The 26,939-nt window shown below is 38.2% G+C and overlaps 2 protein-coding genes across 2 annotated transcripts in view; one reads left to right on the top strand and one right to left on the bottom strand.

Annotated features, from left to right (window-relative positions):
• Nucleotides 1-2,506: 2,506 nt before the first annotated feature.
• Nucleotides 2,507-9,563, bottom strand: LOC140930113 (uncharacterized). Its single transcript, XM_073379777.1, has 10 exons — nucleotides 9,397-9,563; nucleotides 9,133-9,214; nucleotides 8,670-8,798; nucleotides 7,767-7,827; nucleotides 6,983-7,045; nucleotides 5,894-5,939; nucleotides 5,171-5,261; nucleotides 4,746-4,818; nucleotides 4,468-4,550; nucleotides 2,507-3,985 (listed from the first exon to the last, which is right to left on the bottom strand). Exons 1-10 carry the CDS (start codon nucleotides 9,555-9,557, stop codon nucleotides 2,795-2,797), a joined length of 1,980 nt encoding a protein of 659 aa, XP_073235878.1. The 5' UTR covers nucleotides 9,558-9,563; the 3' UTR covers nucleotides 2,507-2,794.
• Nucleotides 9,564-9,667: 104 nt separating this feature from the next.
• LOC140930036 (E3 ubiquitin-protein ligase ubr3-like) overlaps nucleotides 9,668-26,939 on the top strand; it is a 34,910-nt gene continuing 17,638 nt past the window's right edge. The window contains exons 1-26 of the mRNA XM_073379694.1: nucleotides 9,668-10,099; nucleotides 11,753-11,895; nucleotides 12,388-12,761; nucleotides 13,508-13,745; nucleotides 14,306-14,482; nucleotides 14,768-14,901; nucleotides 15,471-15,551; nucleotides 15,646-15,711; nucleotides 16,118-16,207; nucleotides 16,638-16,766; nucleotides 16,941-16,993; nucleotides 17,179-17,318; nucleotides 17,719-17,804; nucleotides 17,978-18,037; nucleotides 18,952-19,018; nucleotides 19,294-19,390; nucleotides 20,001-20,145; nucleotides 20,982-21,084; nucleotides 21,663-21,734; nucleotides 22,693-22,770; nucleotides 23,285-23,434; nucleotides 23,772-23,889; nucleotides 24,863-24,923; nucleotides 25,632-25,697; nucleotides 26,187-26,319; nucleotides 26,600-26,864. Of these exons, the coding sequence (XP_073235795.1) occupies nucleotides 9,681-10,099; nucleotides 11,753-11,895; nucleotides 12,388-12,761; nucleotides 13,508-13,745; nucleotides 14,306-14,482; nucleotides 14,768-14,901; nucleotides 15,471-15,551; nucleotides 15,646-15,711; nucleotides 16,118-16,207; nucleotides 16,638-16,766; nucleotides 16,941-16,993; nucleotides 17,179-17,318; nucleotides 17,719-17,804; nucleotides 17,978-18,037; nucleotides 18,952-19,018; nucleotides 19,294-19,390; nucleotides 20,001-20,145; nucleotides 20,982-21,084; nucleotides 21,663-21,734; nucleotides 22,693-22,770; nucleotides 23,285-23,434; nucleotides 23,772-23,889; nucleotides 24,863-24,923; nucleotides 25,632-25,697; nucleotides 26,187-26,319; nucleotides 26,600-26,864 (3,545 nt within the window). The 5' untranslated portion in view covers nucleotides 9,668-9,680. The remainder of the gene's footprint in view (nucleotides 10,100-11,752; nucleotides 11,896-12,387; nucleotides 12,762-13,507; nucleotides 13,746-14,305; nucleotides 14,483-14,767; nucleotides 14,902-15,470; nucleotides 15,552-15,645; nucleotides 15,712-16,117; nucleotides 16,208-16,637; nucleotides 16,767-16,940; nucleotides 16,994-17,178; nucleotides 17,319-17,718; nucleotides 17,805-17,977; nucleotides 18,038-18,951; nucleotides 19,019-19,293; nucleotides 19,391-20,000; nucleotides 20,146-20,981; nucleotides 21,085-21,662; nucleotides 21,735-22,692; nucleotides 22,771-23,284; nucleotides 23,435-23,771; nucleotides 23,890-24,862; nucleotides 24,924-25,631; nucleotides 25,698-26,186; nucleotides 26,320-26,599; nucleotides 26,865-26,939) is intronic.

Here is a 26,939-nt window from a genome sequence, read left to right as displayed (position 1 = left end):
AACGCATTTCTTGGAGTGCTTTTCCTAAGTTTCGTAGCTTCGCAAACACAGTTAACTGTTACAAAGCTAATGCTTTTCATCGAAGGTAACGTCGATATTTTTTTTTTAAGTGGCCCAAAAAACACGGTAGAAGATGTATGTAAAAAAACCTTGCGTATTCTTATTCCGGAATGTGATCAATCGAACGGACCCTTAGAACTTCCACAAACAATGGCTTTCAAGACCAATACGGCAACCCTTTGATCATTACTAGAATTACAGCAGACTAAGCGCAGACTCTCCGTCGAGCAAAACCCGCGAGACACGAAAATGACCAATCTGCTGCCCTCGGTTCTCGCGCCTTAGGCGCTCGCGCGCGCGCTTCCTCTCACTAATTTTGAAGAAAAGAGAGTCTGCTCGCAGTCTAGAAATACAAGCCAAAACCTTTTCAGTTACGGACACAAAAAACTCTTGCAACACCCTAAAATTACAGTTTCCCCGCTAACTGCAGTGGACTTGGTCTGCTACACAGCCGTTTGCAGTGTCGTATATTCCTTAAAAAAGTTAACCTTTTTATTTGTAAAAATCAGCCTAGATTAACATCTGGGAGGAGCGTTGCGTGACGACAGTAAAAACGGTTGTGTAGCAGACTACAGTAGACTCCTTTTAACCAAAAAACACAATGCGATGTATTGCAGATATAATTCTAATTCACAATTTATAGTTAAAGTAAAGTATATTAACGTTAATTAACTTCTGCCAACGTTCTTCAAATTAATATATTAGATAAGTCGATGTAATTGTGAAAGGATTTGAAGTTTATTTTTCGTACATTGTTCCTTTGACCAGCAAAGCTTTTAGTTCTTCGGAGACAGTTCACCGTCATTCTGTTTCTCGCATTCCAAAGTCGCCAGTAAAGCTCCCAGAGCTTGTAGCACCCTTGTAGCAGCGCTTGGAAGAAGTGGGCGCGTGAGGGAGACACGCGAGGGGAGAGGAAGCTCTTTATCCCCCCTCGCGCGCCCAGTTCTTTCTTACGCCCATTAATTTCAAGCACTTACTACGCAGGCCACACCCTTCACATAATCTTATAGGCTGCGGTTCAACAGCAACAGAGTCGGAGCCGTAATCTGAAAAGCGCAGAGCTTACTATATATAGTAAAAAACAAACGATTTCGCTTATGGCCATGACTGCCACACGTATCCGGATATTTTTGAAATCTGAGGAAAATATCTCCGTTTTCAAAAACACGCTCGTCCACAGGTAGCGTATTTGAATCGTTTTTGCCCGTTAAGATGAAAAAAGCTAAAACGATGGAAATACGATAACATCCCTTTAATACAGGGCATGCGTAATGGTAGTAGTATGTACGACGTCATCGTATTCAAAAGCCTCCGTTTCCGTCCGTCCACACGTAAACGAGAACCCGACGTTCTAAAAAAAACTTCGTTTCTGGTTCCCGAAAACGCCGTTTACGTGTAGATGGAAGGCTTAAACAGAAGAAGTCTCCGTTTTCAAACTGACCAATAACCAGTGATGTTGGGGCGAAATCGCAGGAAAATGGAGAGTGTTGATTATTGCTCCTTCAATTCCTATCAGTTTATGGCTCCGATCACGACTCGAATCTTCACAGGTTCCAGAGGATTTCCGTACATTTCTCGTTCGGAAAGCTTCGCTTTTGGCACCTACGAGGAAATGGCTAGCCGCAATTTTTTGTTCCAACACGGCGGTTTGTAACGCGTCGATCAGGAGATATAGACTACAGAATCTCTTCAAGATGCATCAATAAAGATCCTTTTGGATTTTCTAATTGGGTTTATCGATGAGGATATACAAAGTAAGACGTTAATAAATTATTCCTATATTCAAACGGAACCTTCTGGACTCCGTGGATCGTTTATTTTTATTAGTTCATGAGGGCTTTTAAGCCTCCAGGCTACCTGGCTGTTGAAAAGCAGTCTTGTGAAGGTAGAAATGTAGAGTAACAAACTGTACGGCATTGTGCAAAATATATGTAAATATACAGTTTTGATTATGACACCACTTAATGTCGCTTAATTGTCGTCATAGTGTAATATCTTATTTTCATTGTTTTGGCTGTTCATCCTTACATAATGTAAAGAAAGAAAATTACACTGTTATTTACAGAAAAATTTGCTGTGCCTAAGCATATAAATACATAAAATAATTAGCAAACGCCAAGCTTCTAAGAGTCGCTCCCAAGCGTAGTTCAGTAGCCAGCGACATCAGAAGAAAGCTAGTGCAAACGGACGCAACAACTCCCAACATTGTTGGACCAACAATGTTTGGAGTTGTTGTGTCCGTGTTGGCAGTGGTGCACGAAAAGATAGAACAACTTCCAACAACATGCAACAGGGTATGCAACATGCAACATGTAACATCCAACAATGTTGGGAGCTGTTGGCCGACAAGGTTGCGTCCGTTAATATCGGGCAGGAGTTTACGTTGTCACGCAAAGCACCCTAACAGCCAACAGTCACTTTAAAGATAGTTATACATCAAAGATTCAGTTTCCTTGTAATATTTTGGAAAATGCGCTTCCTGGATGATTCAAGATTTTATCTTTTTAAGATAATACGTATTCAAACATTTCTTTCGAGGCTCTTTGGAATAGCTCACTGATGATTGCACCTTTTTCTATTAACTGAACTTGAAGAATCAATTATATTTTCTACGTCGTGCTTGGAAGATTTCCAACGTTCGCATGGAGCATGTAGACGCGGAACGCTTTCTAAGGCGACGCTAATGATTGTCCTTTTCAATAAACTGCCCGCGATCAACTCTTCACTACCACTGTCAAGGCATTGGAGGGGGTGGTGGAGGGGGCGAGGAAGGTTCGGGATCAGGGGGTGGTGGAGGGGGAACCATTCCTTGCATCATACCTGGCATCACACTTGAAGTAAAGGTTGGTGGCAAAAATTGTGGGGGAAATTGCCCAACCGGGAGCTGCATTTCCGCACCAGGAAAAACACCAAGCATTCCTGGCGCATTCAACGAAGACAACACATTAAATTCCACTCCGGGTGGGGGAGGTGGAGGGGGTGGCGGTGGAGTTATTGGCCTAGCAACTGTTGCTGTTGCTACTGGTTTAACTGTACTTGAGTGTTTTTTAGAAGAATCGATTGATCCCGAGGAAGACTTTTGCGATGAAGAATGGCCATGTCCGTGATGCGACGAAGATGACTTATGGCTTGAGGAGGTGTGATGAGATGACGGATGCGGTTTCCTGGAGGAGTGTGAATAGGAGTGGGAAGAGGAGTGGGAAGAAGTGTGGGGCATTTGTGAAGCCGAAGGGTGAAGAGGGTTCAAAGGTTTAACAGCATGGCTTGAGCTTTTGTGCGCAGATGAGTGGGAATGCTTAATGGTTGCAGACGGTGAAGAATCCGATGACTGTGAGGAGGACCCAGGCTTTCGATGTGCTGAGGAATGAGATCGCTGTGAGTGCGAATGCGAAGACTTGTGTTTCTTTGCAGGTTGAGATTCATCATGATGATGGTGTCTATGTTTGCTTCTTGAAGATAACGGATCCTTCGCTGACGATGACATCCCCGATGTAGAATGAGCTGCAGTTGTAGAAACCTTTGATTCACTGGGTTGCATTTGACTAGCAGTAGTGACTGTTGCATATTTAGATGTAAGCGGTGGTAATGGAGGTAAAGGCGGGTAGGACATAGCTGATGAAGACGAGCCTGATCCAGTTAAAGAAGTCACAGTAGAGGAGGATGGCAAGGGTTTAAGTTTACTCAAAGTGGATTCTTTTCTCTTTTCCCTTTCTTTTTCTTTATCTTTATCAAGTCTTGACTTACTATGGGACGCCTTTGCATCCAAATCATTTTGCGAATGCCCTCCGTCGTGAGAATTAAATCCATTATGGGTTCCATCCAAGCTATTGTGACTAGAAGCCGAAGGTAGTCCCAAGTTACCACTACTAGCTACACTGTTTACTTTACTTGACTCGCCTTTAGCTACTTTGCTGTGTGATACACCCTGGAAATGCAAACAAAACAGCATCCGTAATAACCCACAGCTCACGCCTTTTTTAGTGGCCCTACATGTATGAAGAGGAAGGGAAGTGAGAAACAACGGAAATCTCAATGTGATTTTTGTGTTAAAGTTGCGTAAAATACTCAAACAAACCATTGATTCAAGAGCTACCTGGACCCTAGCTTTTTATACCATAAATTTAATTATCTCAAAATTCTTCTCAAACGCGTTTTTTAAACACTTCTCTCGCAATTGGCTAACCAGATGAAACACTCTCACACATGATTAATGTTCTATTACATTCACAAGGTAAAACTAAAAAACTCGAACACAAATATTTATAATCCTTTACAAATTAAGCCCTTTTACAGAGAATCCTATAGACACAATAAGAGTGGGGGACAAAACAAAACAAAACAAAAACAGAATGTGGCTGAAATCTAATGAAAGCAAATACCAAGAAGAACAAAACTCAAATTTCTTGCCTTTAAGTTAGTCACTGTGTTGATCTTCCTTTTCAGTCTATTGGGGCATTTTTCCATGACTCTAAGAAAATCTTGAGCAATTTCTGTAAGATATTTGAAATGCATACAAGTGTCTTGCATTGTGGACATGTACTACTACTAAGATTGTTATTATTAACCCTTACTTTGGGGTAAATATAATGGATGCCTTAGCAGTATAGCCAGGCATGTTACCCATAAGAAGTAAACCAATCAACAGCAAACATGCAAACAATATAAAGAAGTCATGAAAGCCATACCATCTAACATTGCTTTGTTTACAGATGGATCAATGTATTCCCACCAGTCTTTCCCATCATTTGACCTTGGAATCTAAAAAGATAAATAAATCAACAAATGTTACTACACTGACAACAAAAGTACATGTAACCAGACAATTAAACAAAATAGAGGACAAACAGTTGCAGTTGGTCAGCTTTGAATCTGTGTTCATATCACATTTGAGAGACAAACTCTTTTTCTTCCAGTGAAAGAAGTAAGATATGAAGTCTTACACTCCAGGAGAAATTTACAATCTCCTTGTGGGTTAGCTTTTTGGTTCCATAATTTTCGTCAAACATTACTGGGGTTGTCCAAAGGTTTCTAATTATACAAATCACCAAAGAAATTCAAACTTCCAAGGATTAATGAAGAGTCCTTCTCTTGTAAAGTCTTAATTACTTACTTCCCAGTTGGACCACTTTGAGGCCAAGTGAATACATGCACATGCCACTACAGGCGGTTTGTATTGGAGACACAGCGTAGTGAGGTGAAGGCTACAGAATAAAGCACACATGGTCATTTCAGACAAGAAATTCCCCGCTGAAATTGTCAGAAATCCTCAAAGCACTCTGTCATAAAGGGAACTCTTATTAAGGACAGTCAAAGTTAATTGATCTTCTGAGCATCAGATTTCACAGGTAGTTTCACATGACTTTTGATGACCTTTGTTGTAAACAAACCCCAAAGTTCGGACATCTGTTCTTACCCACAAACACGTTAATTTATGAATTTTCCTTTTCTTTTGCTCCTTGAGACTCGAATATTTTAAGGCTCAAAATATCAAAGCAGAACACCAGGAGTGAAACCGCCTTGAGTATGGTGAAACTGAAAAATATTCACTGGAACATGGAATTTTAACTGAACAAGTACAGGGAAATCTCCTCTGCAGTTGACGTTGTTGGTCATGACATTATTTGTATAACAATCCAAAAGGCTAATACAGCAGTTGTATATGACAGGAAGACAATACTGCTGGAATAACACCAAATGCAAATATTATAAAAAGACTTTGAATCTTTCAAGTATTACAACCTAGCATTCTATGTGGATATCCTCATGTAGCTTATCTCAACAAGAAAGCCTTACATTGTAATGATTAGATTGATGCAAGGTTGTAAGGCTCTACCTGTTTGTGGCCATGAAGTAGGAGGTCTGGCCAAGGTCCTTGCTTGCTGAAGTGGGCAGTGGGAAATGTTAAATTAGAAATATTCAGTTGTTCACTACAAGTACTACATACAGTTGAATCTTAAATAAATACAATGGACCTGCACTGTGCAAGTAAAATGTACATCACCAGTGCATAAATTTCTAAATACATGTACATTGCAACCAGATCTAGATAACACTGACAGTAAAGGGTTTTAGAGTCTGAATTGATGATGCATTGATACAGTAATCCAAATGAAGAATTAAAGGGCTTAGTCACTGCATTTATTTCAACATAATAATAAAATTTTATTGACCAAGCTTAACTTCCACTTGGATCTCTTTTGTTTACTTTTGGTATCATTGCAAGCTTTGAACTTAAAACTAGAAAGAAAAAAATTTCTTACAAATTCTAAGCCACACTGACGAAACCTATACCTGAGCAATGAACTCACCATTTAAAATTACACCTGAATAAAACAAGTGCAAGTCGAAGCAAAACTATGACCCCTACAACTTTACAAACAGGCAGTAATTCCACAGAAGTGAGTTACATAATGCAATTCAAACTTTTGAGTCTCCTGTTCACAACATTTCACTAGATGGCCTTTCAGATGGAAGCTGGCTATCAATATTACATGTATTAGCAAAGCATGAGTGTACTCTAGATTTACATGTGAACCCTGACAAAATGTGATGGGCCTATTTCTTGCATCACTTTAATGGCCACAGACTCAAAAGTTGAAATCACATTTCTCTAGGTGTAAGGTTGTTTAATTCTAGCCTGCAAATACACCTGTCACTCCTTGCTCTTTCGCTGCTTGGGACTTTTTTTCAGGGCAGCTTATCAGATACTGCACAGATTTTACACATACGTCATCAGTATGGCATTTCTGTCATTCTGGCATGGACATCTCTCTTGCAGAACGGCCCTAGCAACAAGGAGCAAGGAGAGACAGCTGTATTCGCAAGCTAGGTTTAATCTGGCACATAGCCAACCTCCTTTGCCTGGGAGTACGGATCATGCACAAAGTAATGTCCATGTATTGAACGAAATAAGTGTACTCACCTCTGACCAACTGAATACATTTGACAACATAAGTATGTGGGTGATGTACGGTGATCTCAAATCCTGCAATCATTCAAAAACTTTTTGATTAATATGTACCACCCCTTGGCAAGGTTGCCAGTAAATGCAGGGTTACATGTAGTTGTGACTAGGAAGAATAAAATGCACACACTTTAAATTACTAATGAGGGAACCTTAATAAGATTGAAATGTTAAAACATGGTCTTTGAACTTTACATAGACAATAACTGAATACAGTGTAAAACTTCCACAAACTTCCCAGTTACATGTTTTGCAGAGGAAATGTTGTCAAGTTTTAGTTCACTTGTTTTTTCACTGCCGCTCATTTTCTTTGACACCTTAGTGGCCGCTAGCATTTCTCATTTTCTCACCACAGCTACAAAAATTTCATGTTGTTCTTCCAAAATAAAACATCTCCTTTGTTTTTTTATCTCGTGCTCTAGCTCTCTGTTGCTCTTTGTCTTGTTGAGCTTCGCTGGCCTGGTACGTACTTCCTCTTTCTCTGCTTCACAAGATGCTAGTGGCTATGCGATTTCTTGCCAAAATAACCTTGAGTTGCTATACCTGTTGATTGAGTTATTTTACACTGGTATGCCTGTGTTGTGGATGGACAGGCTGTCGGTTGGTCGGTAGGTTGGAAATACAGTCATGTGATTACCAAAATCTCCCTGATGGGTAGATAAATGCATTTTCTTAGGTATGGGGCTATGCTCGCATGCGCATGGAGCTCCGCTATTAATGTGTATCTCTGTTTTTTCTTTACCTAGAGTTTGTAACAGGATGCTTTCATTTTCAACCAAGTCTTGGGCTTGTTGCAAGTATTCCTGAATGCAAAAATACACCTTAATCAATAAAAGGGCAGTACATGTATTTTGTCCCAAAGAATAATGCCGGTGATAAGAAAAAGAGCAACAATTTAAATGCGTTGAAATAAGCAAATATACAGTCATGGTACTTTAGTGTAACCCTCATACCATACACAAATACTAGACAAGCCAACTTTTTTCAAGTCGAATGTGTGAGATTTTCACCTTGTGTCATGACTGGAGTTTCTGAACATGTCACAGGGACTTCTGTATATTACTGTCGATTTTCAAAGACTTCTGAATGTTGTCGAAAATGTCTGAAGTTGTTCCACCGACCTTTGAGCACTTCCAAAGCTACTTCAAAGGCAACAGTTTAGGTGTGTTAACACGAGATCAACCTTAAGGGTGCTTTTGGAATATTTTCAGGTAAACGGAATTAAATTTTGCTATTAATTGTGTTTAAGAACAACTCTTCTGAATCATGCATGAGAAATTGTCCTGGATGCCTTACATCGATGTCTTAAGTCAGCAGGCATCAGAATCACCCATAATGCGTAAAAGTTGGCTGGCATAAGTAAAGTACATGTACAAACCTTGATTATTATCTACCAGCCCACTTTTGATACATTAAAATTCTAACATGACTCTGAGTCTTTAGGGTCAAAACTGCAAATTTTTCACAACTCCATTGTCTCGCAATTCCCAGAAGAGACTTGAGCACAAAGAAAACCAAACCAAGTATGGAAAAATGACCAGTAAGCCTCAGGGTCATGTTAGAATTTTAATATATCGAACGTGGGCTATTAGTTTTTAAAGAAAAGCACAATAATGCACAATAAACAAATATAATCTGCTTGTACCTCACTCTTTAGATCCAATGGTGGAGCATCTCTGTGTAGACAGGCATGGGCCACCTTAAGAACGTGTTCCAATTTACGTGGCTGTTCTTCAATTTTAGCAGCAAGGAAAAGACAACATGGAGCTAGGTGCTATGAAACAGTACAAATGAATACAATAAATAGCCAAGGGACTTGCTTTAACACTTCTACAAGTCTAAAAAACAAATTAAGCATCAACGTAAAGGATTTTTATGAAATAACTGTCCAGACAGTTTTAGTCACAACATTCTGCACAAGAATTGTTAAATATTACAGACTGTACAAAACTTTAGTATAAGAAAACCTGAATAAAGTTAAATTGATAAAGGCCAGATAGGCGTTAGGTGAGTCATAGACACCTCCAAAAAGAAAAACGGAAATTCTACAGTTAATCATATTAAAAAGAATTATTGTGGTAAAATACAACGCAAATGGAAAAGCTTACATTTCGATGGAATTTACTGAATGAGTGGAACATATAGAACCGGTGCATGTACACAATTGCGGTGTTAATTGTCAGCTGGCTCCTACAAAAACGGGTTAAGGAATTCAAATATGTGGCAAAAGTATTAATTTACCGTTCAACTAAAAAAAAAATCACATCTTGAAGTCTACTTCGTTGGCTTAACTAACATTGCAACTCTGCAATAATTATGCAATTTTTCGTAGACGAACACTTGACAAGAAACGACTTTTTTCGAAAGGATACACGGAAAGACGCTGCCCCATATCTTGAATCAGCGTTGCCGCTTGTTGCCTGTAACTTTGCTCCTTCTCTGGGTCAATTCCATTCTTTCGAGATGGTGTATTTTGTAATTGTTCTTTGGTGAAATAAAACCGGTCCGTCGTACTCACGGCACTGGTCGCCATCTTGGATTGACTGGAAGGAAATCGCGCAAGCGCAGTTTTACTGGCCTCAGTCCTCTCTCGTTTTCTATGCATTTCACGCATGAGCACTGAGTACCAGACAACGAATGATGACAAAAGTAAAACATGGCGGATGGTGGTTCTTTAAGAGCCAAGCAAAGCACAGCTGCTAATTTCAGAGCTCACTGTCACACGGAGAAAGGAAAGAGGGAAATACGAGCTTTTTTAGACGGTGTACTTAGTCTTCAACATCCTTTTGACGCGGAAAGACAAGAATGGTGTCTGTGGTTAATTGCTGGAGGAAGGCCTCCAGAGGAATTTAGAAATGTGTTGCGTTCTTACGACACACCAACTATTTGTGGTCTGGTATGGAATAAGAATTTTGTGGCGTATCGCTGTAGAGATTGTGGCATTTCTCCTTGTATGTCATTATGTGCGGATTGTTTTCACGCTGGAAATCACGAAGGACATGATTTTAATATGTTCAAAAGTCAGGCTGGAGGAGCTTGTGACTGCGGAGATGAGGATGTTATGAAAAGAGAGGGGTGAGGAAGTAACAATGATTAGTTTATTTGTTATTTCACAAGGGCATTTTTTGCCTTTAATGTTTTTGTTTATAATCAGACTATATATTGCGTATTTAAAATTCCAGATAAGTGTGAAGATAAGGCAATTACATAATTCTGTTGCGTTGTTGATAGCTTTCATTTGTATCACATCATCACCTTTACCATTTTGCTTTAGAAATTGAAAGTTCTGGGCTAAGTTTGTTGCATTCCATACCATTTGTAGTATGTTATGAACCCAGAGCTTTTAATGTATCGTAATTTTTAGAGCAATGTTTTACTGTTAAATGTAATCATTTTATAAGCTGATTTTGATTGCTTTTGTTTATATTATGCAATGAACTCCATGTATAAACCTTCCACTCCCAGATTTAATGATGGAGTCTTTTAACTCTTGAGTATGTGGATGAAATAGATCGCCCCATCTAAGGGAATCCAAGACAGTCTTGGATTCTGGATTCCACGCCATGGATTGTGGATTCCAGTTACTTGATTGCAGTCTTTGTCAGTGGAACTTAGATTCTGGATTCCATTCCTTAGTAGGATTTCAGATTCCTTGAGCTGTATTCTGGATTCCAAAGCCCAGGGTTCTGGATTCCTCAAGCAAAATTTTCCCGGATTTCGGAATCCCTTACATGGGGCAAAATAGACCCTTGCATGGTTTCCTCAACTTTTTTCTGGGACCAGATAGCAAAACTCAGTCAACATGGCTGGAAAGGAAGCCTTAAATCAGCAAATTTGCCTAGAAAGTGATTTGTTGAAAACTAAGAAAAATAGCTCCCCAGAGTTGCAGTGGGAGGCAAGTTTGTGCCCCCTACCATACAAACATCTGTAAAAATAATGTTGCAGTTTTGTGGGGTAATATATTGCTCTCTTTGGATGTTTCAGCCTTTAAACTTGGTAGGTTACCTTATTTTAAAGCCCTCTATCCAGCAGTGTTGATGGATATGTGCTTAAATATACTCCTCTTTATCAAATGTTAAAAGAAAGGAAGGGTCTAGCATCTTTGACCATTTATTTTTTATTTAAATAATATATGATAATCAGCATTTTACAGTTACTATTTTCAGTTTTTGTGTAATTTTGACTTTGGCAACTTCTGGGAATGAGAAGGTTAAAATTGAATTTGAAACAAATTTACACTTACAAGGCTTTGAACAAACGTTAGCTGCTATGGGCCACCTGGGAACTGCTAGAGCACATCCTTGACATACATGTAATCACTCTAAAACTCTATTTGCATCTGGAGATTCTGCATGTAAGTGACTTGTGATTATCCTTCCTCCATTTGGTACGCGAAACAAATAAATGAATGAATGAATGATGAATTTCATCGGAGATTGTACCATCTGCAACACCATGAAACTACCATAACAATTGAATGGGTGCATTGAATAAAGCTCTACAGTGTAAGCGACTCTTGATATTTTGTTAAATTCTCCTTTAGCTTTCAAAGGGGTTATTAAGAAGAAGGTTCTAGCCTTTTTGTCTCTATGAACTCCTTCAGTTGGTTTACTATTGACTAGATCTGTGATGCATGGTCGTGTGTTCCCTGACATATCCTTGTAACATGCTCTATGCAGGAGCTCAGATAAAGGGGCTAAAATGTATCGACAAATCTTTTCATTACAGGTTTTGTCATCGGCATGGAAAAAAGGATACCACGGTCTTGAAATATCCACCTCCTGAACTGTTAGCCATGGCTCAAATTGTTGTTCCAAGGCTCTGTGTAAGGCTTCATCAACAGCTAAAAGAACTGGAACCATACGCAATAGGTACATGTACATAAGTCATTCATCTGATGGCAAGTAAGGCCCGGTTCAGATGCCGATCTTTTCTTGAGCCAAACCTAATACATTGAATTAAGAACATGAAAAGCTCGACGTCTGAATCAATTAGGAACGAGGCCTATTTCAATTTGGAACGGCTCAGCCATTCTTCACGCCTAGCCGGGCCTGGAATTTCGACTGTGGAAAAGCTTTGGAATGGATTTGATTCAGATACCGAACTTTTCATGTACTAAACCTAAAACATAATAAAGTATTCTGCAAGTAGTTTGACCAAACTGAGCATTTTTCTTATTTTGAATTTAGTTCAGCTGGAATTGAGATTGGCGTTTGAATCAACTCAGGTGGTTGAAATAGTTTGGGTTGGCCTTAATTCAAATTAGGTTTTATTTATCCATTTATATTTACTCAAGGGCTTTAAAAGTTAAACCTACAGTGAACATGTACATAGTATACTGATCTCTGTATTTTACTTCTCAGATCCATTATCAGATGATATGAATGATGCTAAGGTCCTGGTGAATTTTCTTGTTCAGTTATGTGACACTAACACCATGAAAACTATAGCAGCTGAGTCATTGATGATGAAAATCATGGATGTAGAAAGAACTTTAAAGGAAAGGAGAACTTCTTATACTGCTTCTTGTACCTCGTCATTTCGTAGCCCTTCACTTTCATCGATTGGTAGAATGGATAGTTCAAATTCTTGCTCAAGTATCATGTCTGCCGACAGTATGGATGACTTTGCTAATGTAACATTTTTGGATTTTTTGATGGACTTTGTGACACAATTTGAATTTCCAGAGAAAATAGTCACATTTCTTCTTCATCTGTTGCCAAATGCAGACTACAAGGTATGTGCCACTAGGTAGTTAATGAATAAACCAATTTGATCTGATCAGTTTATTTTAGAACTGGTACATATCATTTGCAGTGTTTTGGACAAAATCTATACTAAAAGATGGTTGCTTCACCTAGATGAAGGTATAGAGTTGAAGACAAAATAAATAAAACAATTCACTCGGGTGATACACGTATTTATTGTTTTAACATTCCACTGATGTCTCAAAGTATGGGCCTGTGGAGGAGAAGTTGCAAAATGTTTTCCAAGTCCTTCCAAGAAGCCATGCAAAATAAAGGAACCCTGATCCTTACAGTCTCTTCTTTTTTTGTCTTGATTAAAATCTGTGAACATATTATTCCTTTGTCAGCATGCCTTCAAGGTCTGATGGACAATTGAACTGAAAGCTAATTTTAGATTGAATCAGATTATAATCCATCTGAACCCCAAGTAAATAATATCTGGTGATAATTCATCTTTATAGTCATGTGTTATCTGTCTTAACGATAATTTTATCATGTGTATTTGGGTTTGTATTTTCTAAGATTTTTAGTTGCAAATGTGTGGTTATTGGCAACATTTCATAAATATTGTTGTGGTCACAAGTTGTGAGACTTAATCAGCTACATTTACATGTCAATGCATGAATTTTTTACTCATATAGATGTTTGCACTATATAAATGATGTTTATTATTATTATTGTTATTATTATTACTTCTTCTTCTTCTTCTTCTTACTATTATTATTATTTTCAACAGGAAGCATTTACACGAGTATTTTGTCAGAATTATCAGAAGATAGCCAAGGCTCTGGTACAAAATGGTGACCAGCGTGCTGTGGAGCAGTTGTCAAACCGTGTGGTTCATGTCAGTGTTCAGTTATTCAGTAACAAAATCCTTGCAGAGAAAGTAGTACAGGAGCAGAATTTACTGCAAATCATGGTCAAAGTTTTACATGACATGGCAAGACCTTTGCTGCAGCCATTTAGGCGTGGAGGTAAGAGAAACGTTTTTATCAGTTTTGTAGAGAAAAGTTTGGGACTGACTAAAGCCATATGAATGTTACATGTATGCCTACCGAATACACTGCTTTTGTATAGTCAACTCTTTCTAAAAAAACACCACCTAGACTGACTAAGTGTTCTATGAAAAGAGCTTGGAGACAAAGGAAATTGAGTATCAAACTAAGGTGAAATTATTTAGACCTGAATTTGAAAGGTGTAGTCATGTAAGAGTTCCTGTTGATAAAGACGTGACTGTCCTCATAACTAGACTATGAACAAAGCTGGACTGGTATGACAGTCTAGATATGATTATGAGTGCAAGATCAGGTTTTAGCGTGGCGTTAAAATGCCAAAGTCCTTACAGGAAAGAATTTCAGTTTTTCCTGTTTCTGACTAGCAGATAGAGACATAAGGGATAAGAGTGTCCTAAAAAGTTACCATCAGAGGCACAAAAACTTCCGTGTTGTTTTTATTAAAAAATAATACTTACCATTGCCCTCAATCTTGCACTCATATCCAAGTCTGCTGATACTGATTCCCTTCTTTTTTACAGACATGGTTTCCAACCATGATGTAGTGGATTGTGAAGGTCCCACACTTAAGAATCATTGTTACTGGCCAATTGTAAGTGATTTCATCAATGTCCTGTCACACAAGACAATAGCAGAGATGTTTATGCAGAACAGAGATCTCATCAAGCAATGGCTTAAATTCATTGGACACTTGACAGGTTAGGTTGTTTCTAGAGAGGTTACTAGTACTCTGTTAATGTTTCGGCACGTAGTGGTATTATTACATAGTGGGAGCTTTCCTATTGGACCCTCTCATAAGCCAACATCTCTCACCTTTACAAACCCTTGTTTTTGTCAACTCCCATACAAACTCTATATTTTGTTATCTTTTTCCACATAGAAAGGTTTTTTAAATTTTGTACATTTAGAATCATAATTTGCATTACAGGTATCATACATGCAGTTTCTGTTTCATAATGATTATTATCTATTGTTCTACACAGGAATGAACTTAAACAGCCGTAAGCTACTGCGACATATTGAGTTTGAGCCAAACACATACTATACAGCATTTGCAGTGGAGCTGGAAGCTGCATCATCTCCTCTTTGGAGCTTTGTTAATGCTTGCATAACTCTGGTATGTTCCTAATCATCATTACAGTTATACTCAAGTTAACCCTACCACTCCCAACATTTGGTTCAAGTGAAATTTGACAAAAAAATCCAAACATCATTTTCTAAAATGCTCAAAAACAAATTGTGCCATATGAATGTTAGGGATCTCTTTAAGGGCTGGTGGACGGAGATTTTCCCTCGCTGCATGACTATGGGTATGACTTCCTAGCTACTTTCACAGGCAACAAGAGAGAGGAAGAAACAAAAGAAATTCCCAGCTGTTCAATTTCCTGCCTGCTAATTGATGGCATGTACATGTACAGTGCCTGGCAACCTTTGTTTTGGTGATGACCAACCAAAATTTTCTTTTGTCCGACCAAGATGGTGTCTGAGTGGGACATGATATGTCCTTTCAAGAGAAAAAAATTATTTGCAACACTGATACTTAAAAGTTAGAAAAATATCAGAGATTACTTGTCATTACAGATCTTTATAACTCCCTCAAACAGAATGGAGTAATGAATCTACTTCCTTGAGGACTGGTACACTGTTGATCAGGTTTTAAAAAGTTACTTTTTGTACCTGTTTCAGAAAAATATCCAATGTGTCCAGAACATGATTAGTGGAAGTATAGATGCTCTTGAAAGATGGTACAAGAAGGTTGACAGCAAGGTTAGTGTGTGCATAATCAATTTGGAATGGTTACATTAAATGCTGAGTTTGTAGACAAGTTGAAATATTCAAGTTGATCTTATTGTTGTTGTAGCCTCAGCGAGGAGAAGTGACATTTCATCTTCCTCTTCATCGTCATCTTGCTGCATTTATAAGCCTAGTAAGCATTTTACGGTACATGTATTTTTTTTAATAATTAGTATTACTTCATACAGTGTACATGTAGCTGTTTAATTTGTTTTGTGTATTTAATATTTTTAAATAAAATGTGAATTCATCATGCAATGTGCGGCGAGACTAGTTCAGTTGATAGAGGGCTTCACTGCTAAACAGGAGGTAACAGGTTCAGTCCCTGTGTTCTGACCAATACTCAGGGTCTTAAAGGTACTGCCTTCTTCCTGCAAATGGATAGACCTTGGCGTGGCTTGAGTGACCACATAAAATGGTGGTTATGTCTCCAGAAGTAGAAATAAAATAGGAGACCTAGAAATAGTGTCCTTCATTAGTACTATCCTGCTGAATGGATTAAACACATAAAGTGCAATATTTTTTCTCTTTAATACAAGGCTGTATCACACTTTGATGTTCCCTTGGAGCAAGTGATTCCTTCACATCATTTGTTGCGAAGCATTTGTGAAGATCTTTTGCACATTCAGGTAAAAATATAGAAATTCTCTTTAAGTGGATTCTTTGATCAAAGTTTTAAAGCTAAAGCATTATTTTAAGAAATGACATTGTTGATCTGCTTCTAAGTTGTGCGCGGAAGTATTTAGTTGTGAACATGGGCCATTCAAAATTGTGACATATGATACTTAAAGTTTTTTAACCCTGTCATGAGACAAGAGTCTCAAAAGTCAAGACTCGTCTTGCAAGAGGGTGCCAACTTACTTTACAGCTCTGTACATGTAATCGTAGAATCAGTGTAAGAGAAATACAGCACTTTTGTTGTATAAATTGGGTAGAGTGACTTGTGATACCATAGGAGGGTGCCACAGACCTGAAGAACTTATTTCCCTTGAATTAATTTTATTTCTTTCAACAAGACCATTATATCATATTGACATCAACTAAATGTATGATTCACAGGCTGCAATTTGTGAAATCCGTGCTGGCAGATGGGTACGTAATGGATCTCAAATCAGAAGTCAAGTTCGATTATATGTTGAGTGCCACTTCTGCAATTCAATACAGGATTTGGATATTTTCCTGTTGCAGGTGAAGTGTTTTGAAAATTTCTTTTCTTGATTTGTGTTGTCCAGGAATTTTGCTTTTTTGCCTTTGAATTTCTACATATACATGTATTGCATCTCAAGAGCAAGGTCAAAGATAAATACCTTAGAAACTTAAGATTTTTTTTTTTATAAAAGAATCACTTCTGATCTGTTTCAGATCTGTGCCATGTTTTTGGATCCTGATGTCTTTATTGATATCCTGATTGAGAGGTTTGTTTAATCTACTGTACTCTTTGCCTTTCTGAATACAGGCAAGGAGACGTGGAATGAGGATGATGAATGATGATGATTATGAATTCACTGTATTCTTTTTAAAACAGTGCTAACATTGTCACTGGCCATAAAATTTCAATTTCTTTTGTTAGGGAGTCATTATTATTTTTTTTTATCTTTAGTTTCAGTCTAACACACTGGTTTAAGTTTGGCGTGCCAGTGGTGTCCAGTCCTCCTTGTTTTGATGTTGACACAGAAGTATCCATGGTGGAAGGAATGCTAACTCTACTCATCACTCTTCTCAGCACAAGACTGCATTTAGGTAACACTACTGCCTTTTACTATTTTTTCCACATTTCAAAGTCTACAAATCAGTTTTAGGTTTTTTACACAGAGTTCGCTCTGTTGCCTACAGAGCAGGTTCCAAGTAATGGGTTCCCTTGCTTGCCTAGTCAATACACCTATACAAAGTAGATCTTTTGTAGCTTGCAGTCATGTGACCTTCCTTATACTGGACATGGAATTTTTCAGGTTAAAGTGAAGACGTCTCTCTCTCGCAAAATGTCCCCAACAGCTAGGAGCAATGAGATGTGGCTTTATTCACATTAGCTAGTAATAATAACATTAACAGAGTGGAAAAAATTCTACAGTGCATGACTTTAATGATTTATATAATTTATCTCCTAAAAGACATAACATTTTACTATCTTGATTTTTTCCAGGTCTTACTGAAAAAGAAATCTTACGACAAGAGATGGTAGCTCAGCTTTGTATGGGAGACAAAACACACAGTCAGCTGCTCGATCTCATATCCTTTTTGCTTTGAATTTCCGTGATGTCACTATCCACCCAGCCGGGGTTGTTCAAACTTTAAATAGGGCTATCCACCAGATAAATCACCATGCAGTGGATAAGTATTAGGGAAACCAATAATATTGCATTATCCAGTGAGTAGAGATAATTTTCTTTAACATTGTGCACATTCCTGATAAACCCGGACAATCCCACAACACGCAGGATTTTGAAAGCACACTTAGTGAGGTAAGGTTTTTTTTTTACAGTACCTGGATGTTGAGCACAGGAAAAAATAACGGATTCCCATTTTTGGATATTTTTGGGTATTTAAAGAATACCCATAAAAATCCCAAATTTGGCAAAGTGAGACAAGTCCCAACCAGGGAATTCCTAACCAAGTTCCCTGATTGGGACTTGTCTCACTCTTCCAAATTTGGGATTTTTTGGGTATTCTTTAAATACCCTAAAATATCCAAAAATGGGAATCCGTTATTTTTTCCTGTGGAGAGGGTTGGGGTACACTTTGTGAGGTAAGATGGGGTCACACTTGTGGGGTACAATTGTGCTCACACTTAGTGAGGTAAGATTTCTGTGTACAGTACCTGGATATTGAGAGGGTTGGGGTACACAAAGAGACAGTGTGAAGCATACATACTGGGATGGGAGGGAAGGGGAGGGGATTGGGGGTGGAGGTGATCACAAAACTTATGTATAAAGCATATGTACAGTGTAGGAGGTAAAATATGTTCTGAGGTGCAAACTAGTTTTCAAACGTTTAGCATTACCTTTTTGCTAGGGTTCTGACCTTTTTAACTGATTGTACATTGAATACTAGTTTAACCTGAGAGCCGATTTTACATACAACAAACTACACAAGAACTTAAGTAAAAACCCAAGAAATAAAATTTAAATTTAAATTCCTGGGAAATTTAACCACAGTCACAACAAACTAATGAGCCAGAAAATAACAGCCCTCTTGGTAATTATACCCGTACCAGTTTCAGCTTGTGCAGATTTTCTGGCCATTCATTATGCACCTTGCCAGCCAGTTTAATAGCCACATTTAGACTTGGCATCCATGCCCGCTAAGGGACTGATTTGCTTTGATATTTTCTTGTAGATTGAAATAACAATTTTGTGATTTTGATTCTTAATTCAAGCTGGCAGATTACAGAGGTCCAAGTTTTGAGAGTGGATCAATGCAGCAGGGCATTTACATTCCCAAAGGTAGACTTCTTTGTACTAAGGGGCTGTTTCTTCCCAGTAAAATCTTTTTTAAAATCCTTGACAGCCCTTTTTTTTTCTTTCAGAGCAATGTCTGACTCATAAAACAGGGCTTGTCTGAAATAGATTCTCTCCTTTAACTAGAAATATCAAAAAATAACAAGAATCATACAGTTACAGCTGATGCTTGCAAGCAGTATGACAAGAATATTATTTGTTGTTAAAAAAGAAGTGGTCAAAACATGTTATAAAACAAGTTTGCTGTATTTTCCATTTAGATTCCGTTTGGAAGAATGATTTTGATTTCATTCATGTGCTATTAAGAGCTGTCCAACGCCAAGATGTACAATCATCCATGGAGCGTTACAAAGCAAGGTGAGTAAATAGTTACATCTCAATCTTTTTGTTAACTGATGTGTGAGACTGTTGACTGTTAACTACCTGTTTATCAATTATTTTAGGTTATCATAAATCTCTTTCCCATAACAGGATCTTCGGCTTGACACAAAAATTTGGTTTTATTAACTGCGTGTTTAAAAATTCAATTTACCACTGTACAAAGATTGGAATCAAGTAAAGAATGATCTTTGCAGTTGTGAAGGCAATTTATGTGATTGTTTAAGAAGCCTGAAAGAATTCAAGGCTTCAATGGGAATTCAACCCATAGCCTCGCGATACCATTGTGATGCTCTAACCAACTGAGCTATGAAGCCACTGATGTTGGGAGCTTGTCAATTATGTGATTAATTTTCGACCAAACTGAGGTCCAAAGGACCAAAAATTTAGTTTTTGAGACCAGGCCCCCGTTATCTCAGAGACTGGATGACCAGCACCCACACCCCCCCCCCCCCCCACCCCCTCTTATCTGACGGTCTGGATCCGCCACTGAGAGCTCGCTTGCAGGCTAACTTTTGAGGGTTTAGTTACGTAACTTCCAGATAATGAAAGTTGCGTGTACACCATTTTGTTTTCAATATTTTTGCAGTGCTTGTAAGAATGGATCGCCTGCAAATGGCCCACTCTGGCCTCCATTTTTGCCGCTGAAACAACTCTGTGCAAAGTTCAGTCGATTAACACAGTTTCTCCATTCAAAGAAGCTACATGGAATATTGTTTTTCATATTTCACAAGGTAACAGCTAATTTATCATGGTTATTCGATGCTATGAAATTTCTCCAAAGATTATGAGGTTTAGCTCACATCACTGTATTTTTTTCAAAAAGTTTGCTCTCTGGCATTGGCTGACCTATAGTTTAATGTAATTGTAATAAAGGAAGAACTGTAGTCATTATTAGGTCAGATTTCAAATAGGTTTAGTGTTGGTTGGCTTCCTTATCTCTTTGGGATTATTGTTTACAACCAGTAAATTGCGAAGTCAAGGATCCAAGGTGTTTTAAGCCCAGAGACTCTCATGAGCATTTTCATGTATAAGACAAGCAACAGGGGCCCTTGGAAGGACCTTAACATTCAATCCTTGGTTTCAAGGCTTTCATGGTCCTCGGGTTAACTTTACCCCTTTCACTTTTTGACCGCATTTTGGTGAGATATTTTGCCACACAAACTTTTAAATCTGTAGATGGAATCCTATGATGTTACCATTCAAATGAAACATCTTTTGCAGTACTTTCACATTGTACTATTGATTCAGTGTGTAGTTCTCACTTTTGAGTCTGTGGATGGAATCCCATGGTTTGACCATTCAAATGAAACCTCTTCAGCAGTACTTTCACATGGTACTATCGATTTTGTGTGTAGTTCTACCTTTTAAGTCTGGAATGATGGAATCCTATGATGCTACCATTGAAATGAAACTTCTTTGGCAGAATTGCATAGAACCCTTTATTTCTTTGGATTTTGCAAAGAGAAATTTGATATTTTTTGGGAATTCTTTCCTTGGCCTTTGAAGTTAGGACTCTAAAAATCATAATGACTCTCTTGAATTTACTTTCTCATGTTATTTTCTTCAGGCTGTGGAAGACAGTAGCTCTTTACCAGATGCAGTCTTGTACTCTTCAATTTATCTGACAAAGCTAGCTATACTGGATGCACTTAAAATCTCCCATCTTGTAAGTTGAGTTAAATTGTTTCATTGGAAGTGACTTGATATATTAAGTTTGGCAGAAAAAAATACACACTGATATTTTACCAGGCTCCAATCAGCTGCTCTCTCGGGTTTGGGCTTGTTCCTCCCTCAGAAGAGTCTTTTTGGGGAAGAGCGCCAGCTCATTTTCTGAACAGTGGGTGGTAATTGAGCCTAATATTTTTCATGGTTTCCCTGTTCCAAACGGAATGGATACAAACAGATTAGATGACCAGAGGCCATTACATAAGAGGTAAGGTCAGACGTTACAACTATCATCTTGCATTTAAAAAGGAGTTTTGACTGGATGTAAGTTAGTTCGCAGTTGGCCCCAGTCATTTTTAAATTTTTTTCATTTTCAGCCTTGATGCCAGTGCGTTCCCTTAAGTTCACTTTTTCAAATTATTATGTGTGGGAAACCGAACAGGGTATGTTTTCTTTACATATCCATATGGATGGCACCCAAAATGCAGTTGTCTCAATTTTCAGTATAGTGTGTGTTCAGAAATTCTCCATCACATTTTCATCATTGTGTCTTCATTTTGTCAGGGTTCTTTGCCTTATGCAGCTGGCAGTCAGGACTCAAAGGAAATTGGCTGTATTATTGTGGATCGCTGCATTGACTTCCTCAACATTCATGGTTTGTTAGCTTTTTAAGTGTTCTTGAGAATCCTCATTCAAGCATTATGTTGCTGTAAACATTCTAAGCTTTCTAAAACCTTTCTTATAGAGTGAGACTAAAAGTAACCAAAATTCGAGAAAAATTTGAAATTTTATATTGTAAATATTGCAACTTGTAGTTTGTAGTATTGTAGAGTCTTTATGTACAAATTGTATAAAATTAATTTTAAAAAAAGATTTAGAAATTTTATTTATTTATTATTCGTTCATTCATACATTTTTCGCTCAAGATATTAGCTTAAAAGGGCTACTCTAATAATTTGAGTTGAAATAACGTGTGTGTATGTATGTGTGCAAAACAGGCAGTACTTTTGTGAAAGCACGGCTCAAGAAATATTATTCTCTTGTTTTTTTTTTTTAATACATCATAGGATTTGGGGCAAAGACCGAAAAATTAGAGGTCCATTCATTTTGCCTCAAGATGTGAACAGTTGATGTTGTTGTTGTTGTCATTAGTTTATTATTATTGCCATTAATTATTACTATTGATTATTATTTTACACTTTAATTCACCTTTCCATTGTTTTAAACAGGTTATTATTTTCAGTAAATGGAGGGGCATGTCACTGATGTGGAATAGGAGGTCTTTATTACGAATAATAACCTACTGTTCCATTTAAGTGGCCACAGTAATGACCTGCTGGTTCTAAAACAGTGGAAAGGTGCATTAAAACAGATAATGCCCTCGCTCCTTGGCCTTCTTGAAAATAATGACCTTATGCTTTGGCTCAGTCATTATTTTTTAGAAGGCCCCAGAGCTCATGCATTATCGTATATATAATTATGTTGTCCTCTGGCATGTTTTCACAATATGAATGTTCGGTTTTGTTAGGTATCGTTAAAGTGAGGATTATAAAGAAGTAAAATACAAGCTATCTGTGCCTTTCTCAGTTTATGCCTTGTGTTTTTTTTGACAGGAAAAGATGTAGAAGATCTCCACCAAATTGGTACCCATCACTTTTTAAATCGAGAACTGTTGTATAGGTTACAACAAGGTAAAGAGAATTACATCTCATCACACCGATTCTTAAACTAATGATTTAATAATAATAAATTCTGGTCAAAAAAAAAAAAAAAATGAAAACAAACCGTAAAAAAGGCGCTTGGTAGGAAAAGAGGGACATTAGATGCAAGGTGTTTTTTTAGAAATCTGCTCGTTTTGCTGCAGCATGAATATCTTATGATCATAGCTGATTGAATTTTAGATATGAAAAGTCTTTAAAAATCTCTCTGTAAATAATTGAAAAGGAAGCTGGTTATAGAGAGGAAAATTTCAGAAACAAACCGTTTCCCAATCGTTGGAGTCATCTGTTTGATGTTGTAGTGTTATGATGTCGGATGATCAAGTCTCAATATTGACCAACATTAATTTTCTCATAACAATATTGATACGTTGTTAAGAGAAAACGTGATCTTTTACCAAATTCTCTCAACTAATTTTTTAAGGAAATGTATGAAGATCAGTCTGAAGAATTTGCATGTTAATAATTTCTCTTTGTGACCTTACAGATCCATATACACCTCTGCACCCTGGTAGACACTCTCCTCATGAGGTGTCAGCTGTTATGGCGGATGTTCTACACAATCACCGCCTCATGAAACCAACTCTTTTTGAGCCCTTTCTTCAGTTTATGAGTGGTGTGCTGACCAGTGCTCTCCGTAAGTAGTCCAACTTCTGCTGCTGTGCCGGTTTTATTGATGTTTAGTCAAAAGCGTAAGAACAAGTAGCTTTCCATTGTACTGACACTGTTCTCGGATATTAGATATGGATGAAAGAGGACAACTAGAAGAGAAACCACTCCTAGTGTTTATCTTCCATTTGTTGTGTGAATGGGGAGGGAGGGGAGGGTACCTGGTGTGGGACCTAAGAGTCCCGTTTGTGCCCAACCCCATGGGTTTAATAGTTCTGTACCCCGTGAAGCTACAAAACACAACATTATTGGTAGTATTGTGGACGAACAAGCACTTCACTTCCTATGTATTTTTTTATACTTAGAAAACCAAAGCAGCACTCGAGAGAAAATCGCCCAACTACAACACATTCAGTTTCTTGTAGAACAACAGCCTATTCACAGGCGAGAGCTTATCACAAAACTCTCTCGACATCTTGTCAGGTAAGACTTCTCTTCTCTTTTATTCTCTCTTTTTGTTTGTTTTCTCCGCATTACGGGTTGATGCTCTGCTCGAACTTAGCTGCTACAAAATGACTCTGTGGGACAAATTAGGTGGGTCAATCTTTTGATCCATTTCTGCTCGACTCGATTCTCGCAGAAATCGAATTTTTTTTTAGAGATATTTTGTCGAACAACCAAAAACAAAAAGTTGTTACTCTGGCCAGTGCCCAGGAGTATTGTAGAAGATTTCAGAGGACCGAGAGTAAGGTTTTCGAAGCCCGCGAAGCTTGTGTGGTTTATCCTTCCAATGACCGTTTGCGTTGACCAGTGACCTTCCCATGTTTCGTTATTAAAGCATGTAGGCGCGTGAGTACCAGGCAGCCTCGGGCTGGTAACATTGCATACAAATGTGCTAATGAACCAATCAGAGTTGAAGTGAATATACGCTGTGGGTGCAAAGCGCGGTAAAAAGTGTGTAATAGCGTGCAAGCCGCGTGAGCCGCAATTAGTTTCTGTTTTGCCCCTGACCCCGTTCTTCTTCACCTCGTCACATCCCGTAGCAATGCAACACTGAAGCAATTGTCAAATTAATTTCGTATTTAAACTGCTTTCACCCTTTAAACCCTAGGATCAAAATTTAAATTCTCATTTGTTGCCCTTTTTCATTTCCTACGGAAGTAGTGGGGAGAAGTTGATAAAATATCAATGTGTGATCATGTCCGTAATTCTCATGACCACTCTGTTTTACAAAGCATTGATATTACAAGGAGAAATTTGATGCTGATCACTCTAAGGGCTTAAAGGGTTTAAGCAAGGTGTGCAAATGCTTGAGAAAACGTGGCATGTCAGGAGGTATCCCTGTATGGAAAGTTGCCCTTTCCTTCTTATATATCTTCATATTAGCAAATTCGTCATTAAAAACGTCACGAATAACATAGCCTTGATTGCGTTATTTTTTGTTTGCAATTTATAGTATCTCTGAAAGACTCAATGTACCGCCCAAGAACCTGGCATTTGCTACTGATCAAAACCAGGTGTGTTTATCGGAACTCTTAGAAGTACTGCACCAAAAAAGTGTGGTTCTACAGCTGTATATCGCTCAGCATGTGAAACAGCACCACAGGCATTTTGTACTGCTCAATTAATTTCACGTGGATTATAGCACTGCACTTCAGAATTAATTCATCCACATCAGGACAACCTGATACAGATTAATAATCAGTCCCACTAGAAAGGACTGCTCAGTGGCTTTTAAATGAACGGGTTCCCCTTCGGGACTCTGCCAACCCTCAAATGTTAGAACCACCTTGTACAGCAAATAAACAGTACCACAGGAAAGTACTGTTCAGACCCTCAGTAGCTTTCATTTGAATGATCACACTTTAGGATTTTATCCATAGACTCAAAAGTTAGAACCACCTTGTACAGCAAAATAAACAGTACCACAGGAAAGTACTACTCATTGGCTTTCATTTGGATGGTAACACCATTGGATTTCATCCACAGATTCAGAACTTAGAATCGCCTCGTGAAGCATAGAAGAGGAAAGTATTCACAGTGCTCAGTAACTTTCACGTGAATAGACACACTTATGGAATTTTTTCCTGACAGTCAATGCCCGTGTACGGGTTGTCCCGCTCTTGCGAAAGTTCAAATTAAACACTCGAGTGTGTGAGTTGTCTGAGTATAACTGAGTGATTATTCAGATCGTTGAAAGTCTTTGTTTCACTTTTTCTTTTCAGCCGTTCGCGTTGGAACTCTCCATGTTGCTGATGTATCTAAATAGATATCACGAGTGGCTCTTCAGAGTGAGAATCATTTATTTAATCACTTTAATAACTGATTAAACTATAAGCTGATTAATTACCTCTTTTTGTCGCGCGCCCGATTTCTCGCATTTCTCTCGGTCCACGCAAGTAATATGTGCCTGTGGTACAATCCTGTTGAGTAAGCTTTTTTTGGTTGACCCTTGTTTCTGAATCAAAGCACACTTTCGTCGTATGCATTGAATCTTCTTTCTTGCGATACTGACAAATTGAGTGCTGTGGTTCTTAAAGTTGCCCCCAGTTCCTCCTTTCCTGGAGAGCGGTTGAATGTAAATTTTGAAGCCCTTTATACTGATAGATGTTTATAGCGATTTTAATTCAGTTCTAACATCCCTAGCACGTGGCTGAATCACTCTTTCTCTCCGTTAAGTCGAAGGAGTACAGCTAGATTTGACCCGGTACCGAAAGTGAACGGCTGAGAATGAGTTGATTGTGGGTTTGATATTCATCAATAACATTTCTTCCTTTTAGAGTCAAAAAGTTCCTCCTGGCTGGCCAAACACCATTAATGACCTCGGTTTTAACTCAACAAGCCTCGTTGTGAATATCGGTCACGTGGTACAGGCCGTGGAAGAGCCAATGGATACAAGTGAGAGCAGTGAGAGTAAGAAAGCAAGAGAATTCTTAAGATATTTAAACAAATTCTCCTTACTACTTCTATAAGAAGGAGAATTTGTATTTTAATATGGTCCAACTGATGGACTTGTTATGGAAAAACCAAATATCTATGAGTGTCACAATGTTTGTAAATTTGATGTTTCGGATTTATAAACCTTTTCAATGTTAAACAAAACTGTCACTTAACTGAAAAAGGATCACAAATCCAAAACATCTTTTTTTACAAATATTTATGGCCTCGGTTATCTGTGCACTCACACTTACAGGCACTGCTTCCACCAGCACTATCTCACAAACTGCAGAATCTGCGCGGAAAAGTGTCAATGTTTCCCTCGAGAAGCAGTCCTTGGGTTTCGTGGAAGGTGACCATTTTAGTGTAGAAAATACTGCAGCTTTTCAAGGCCTGGTGCATCAGTTTATCAGTGTAACTAATGCTTCTAAGGGTGAGTTTATACTGTTATTTCAGTTATTTTTTTGCTTTTCTCAATACTCCTTTTATGAAAAATTGGCCCTTCACTTGCTCAGAGTCACGTGACCTTAATGCAAAACTTATGGGATACAACTTAAACAACACAGAGATGGGAGGGGAGCCAGAGTGGCGCAGAG

This window comes from Porites lutea, chromosome 3 (assembly GCF_958299795.1).
Source record: "Porites lutea chromosome 3, jaPorLute2.1, whole genome shotgun sequence".
NCBI classification, from domain to species: Eukaryota; Metazoa; Cnidaria; class Anthozoa; order Scleractinia; family Poritidae; genus Porites; species Porites lutea.
Note: the sequence above shows the minus strand (reverse complement) of the source record. Positions and strands in the feature narration are given on the sequence as shown.

Coding starts and splice junctions, on each gene's coding strand:
- LOC140930113 (XM_073379777.1), bottom strand. CDS start 9,557: ATGGCGACCAGTGCCGTGAGTACGACGGACCGGTTTTATTTCACCAAA. Junction 9,215..9,396: donor ATGGGGCAGCGTCTTTCCGT/GTATCCTTTCGA, acceptor CCGTTTTTGTAG/GAGCCAGCTGACAATTAACA. Junction 5,940..6,982: donor ATGTATTCAGTTGGTCAGAG/GTGAGTACACTT, acceptor TGCCCACTTCAG/CAAGCAAGGACCTTGGCCAG.